Source organism: Tupaia chinensis, unplaced genomic scaffold (genome assembly GCF_000334495.1).
Source record: "Tupaia chinensis unplaced genomic scaffold, TupChi_1.0 Scaffold000311_2, whole genome shotgun sequence".
In the NCBI taxonomy this organism is placed as follows: domain Eukaryota; kingdom Metazoa; phylum Chordata; class Mammalia; order Scandentia; family Tupaiidae; genus Tupaia; species Tupaia belangeri.
Window position 1 is genome coordinate 5758688 of NW_006159803.1, and position 2270 is coordinate 5760957.

The 2270-nt window shown below is 37.4% G+C and overlaps 1 protein-coding gene across 1 annotated transcript in view; it reads left to right on the forward strand.

Moving 5' to 3' along the window:
- Positions 1-1285: 1285 nt before the first annotated feature.
- The window catches only part of POU2AF2 (POU class 2 homeobox associating factor 2), an 85984-nt gene continuing 84999 nt past the window's right edge, over positions 1286-2270 (forward strand). Inside the window, exon 1 of the mRNA XM_027772834.1 lies at positions 1286-1378. Coding sequence (XP_027628635.1) covers positions 1286-1378 — 93 coding nt within the window. The remainder of the gene's footprint in view (positions 1379-2270) is intronic.

The window sequence follows — 2270 nt, forward strand, 5'->3', positions numbered from 1 at the left end:
CCATTTCTCCATCTTGTTAAGATTTGGGGCATGCATGCACATGCATCTCATGTGTTTTCCAAGTTGCTGGGATTTGAAATGTGGTCAGTCATATGGGACCCGGCTCCCTTAACTACTAGACCTCAGGACTACTCCAAAATTTGGTGTTTTTTAAATAAGTATCAAAAATATTCTTAGTAACAAATATCCCTTAAATACATTCATTTTGTGATAGATAAATAGATAGGTAAGTAAAAATACTTTATGCAATACTGAAGCTGAACAATTCGTGACTCACTCAGAACTGATATTTGCATAGAATGTCATCCCAATGGAAAGCCATATTTAAATAATATATTTTTTTATAATTCCTATGAAGTTTTTGAAAAGGCTAAGCCAAAGAGAAAATAACTTGGATTTACATAGCTAAAACAGAGATACTTTAAAATACTTTTTATAATAGCTCCTTAGTGAATTTTAATTCTGAACTGTTTGTTTTGTGAACCTCACTCTGAAAACAGTGATTATAAAGTGCTCCTGGCTCTAGGTTTTGATGTTATGGGCAACTGAGCTTGGAGAAGACAGAAGCATAGGAAACTACTCACTTGAGGAAAAAAAAAAAAAGGCACAATATTAGATTCTGGAGACTCCCAAATAAGTAAGAGCAACAAGCTTAATACCTCTACCTGGAAGCTATTATACTGCAAGGGAGGACTATTACACGACAATGTATTTCCATCCTTCTCTGAGAGGTATAGGGCCATTCTCTCAGATATAGAGATCATTCCCACTCTGCTCAAGCTCCATACTGCTCCCTGCTAACTCTGACCTGTTCCCTTCCCTTAAATGTCCCTCAACTGAGTTTTGGATCTCCCGATCTGAAACTAACTTCTTTTCTGCTTTAAATTAAAACCTGGCTCTTTCCTTGGACACTCTCTGACTCTCCAACCTGTCTTTTGGAAGCAGCCCCACAGAATTTTGGGGTCAGTGTCACTTTATTTTAAAACTCTTTCTTGATCCCAAGTTAATGCGACCTCCTCCCCCTACTCACTGCTGACAGCATCTCAATCTGTAATCAAACTTAACATCTTTTGAAGAATTCAGCTTCTAGCCATGACAGCCTTGAGTGCCCCATCTCATTAACACTGTAACTTCAGCACATGAAGGAAGCAGAAGTATGTGGCAAGATACCCTATGTGACTAGTGAGCCAACAAACGGGAATTAAAACAAAACTCATCAGTTTCAGTTCTCATCAGGTAGGCAAACGTTAAAATGATAAGCCTGATGAGATGGAGTTTGGCAAAGATGTGGAAACACAAGAATTCTTACACAATGATGGAACTGAACCTTGGTGCAACCACAGTGGAGAGCAAAGTTTCAATAATAACCAAGTGGAAGGTAAACATACTACTATGTTTAGATGTAACTTCTATTAATAGCTATATGCTCACATGTACAAGGGAACAAACATTGCAAAGTTAATTTCAGTATTGTTTATACATGCAAAATAGCTCAATGTCCAGAGAAATGAGGTTTATTCATCCAGTAGAATAGTAATACTAATACATACCAATTAAAACACACACGCTGCCCAGCTACAGTAGCATGTGCTGGCCCCTTTTGCTCAGCAAGCTATCACATGGGTCCAGGTCTGATTCCTGGCCCACCCTAAAAGGATTGCAGCAAGATCTTCCAAAAAAAAAAATGCACACAAACACATACATGCATACACACACCGAAATATAAATAAGTCCAAAACACATATGCAAATAAATAAAAGGATGAAGCTATACAATTTCATCTGGAGTCATAAAGAAGTTTGGGGGTCTAAGGGTCAGTATAAATGGAACTTCATTTATGATTTATTATGTGAAATGGATACAGAGAAATTAACAAGAGAAAATTTTATACCTAAGTAACAGGTAAACATTTTAGAAAATAAAAAACTTTGCACCCAATTGTTCTTGGCAACAAAATTGGAAACCTAGGGTAATTTTACAAGTTTATATATCTCCTAGCAATATAAATGTTGTTACAAAAGAAAAAAAAATATGCTTGACAGTTATTCAATTAATTTCACTGGTCTTAGCCATCTAAGAATAAAATTTGCATGAAATTAATTTATATGAAGAATTATTCTTGGGACCAGCAGTTAGCGTAATGGCTGTTGCTGGACTCCTATGTAGTTGACTGCGGTTCGCGTCCCGGACCCGGTGGCTTAAAACTCACGCCGGGTACGTGTGCGTGCATGCCCAAGATCCCAAGAGGAGAATGGAGGAGAAGGGATTGC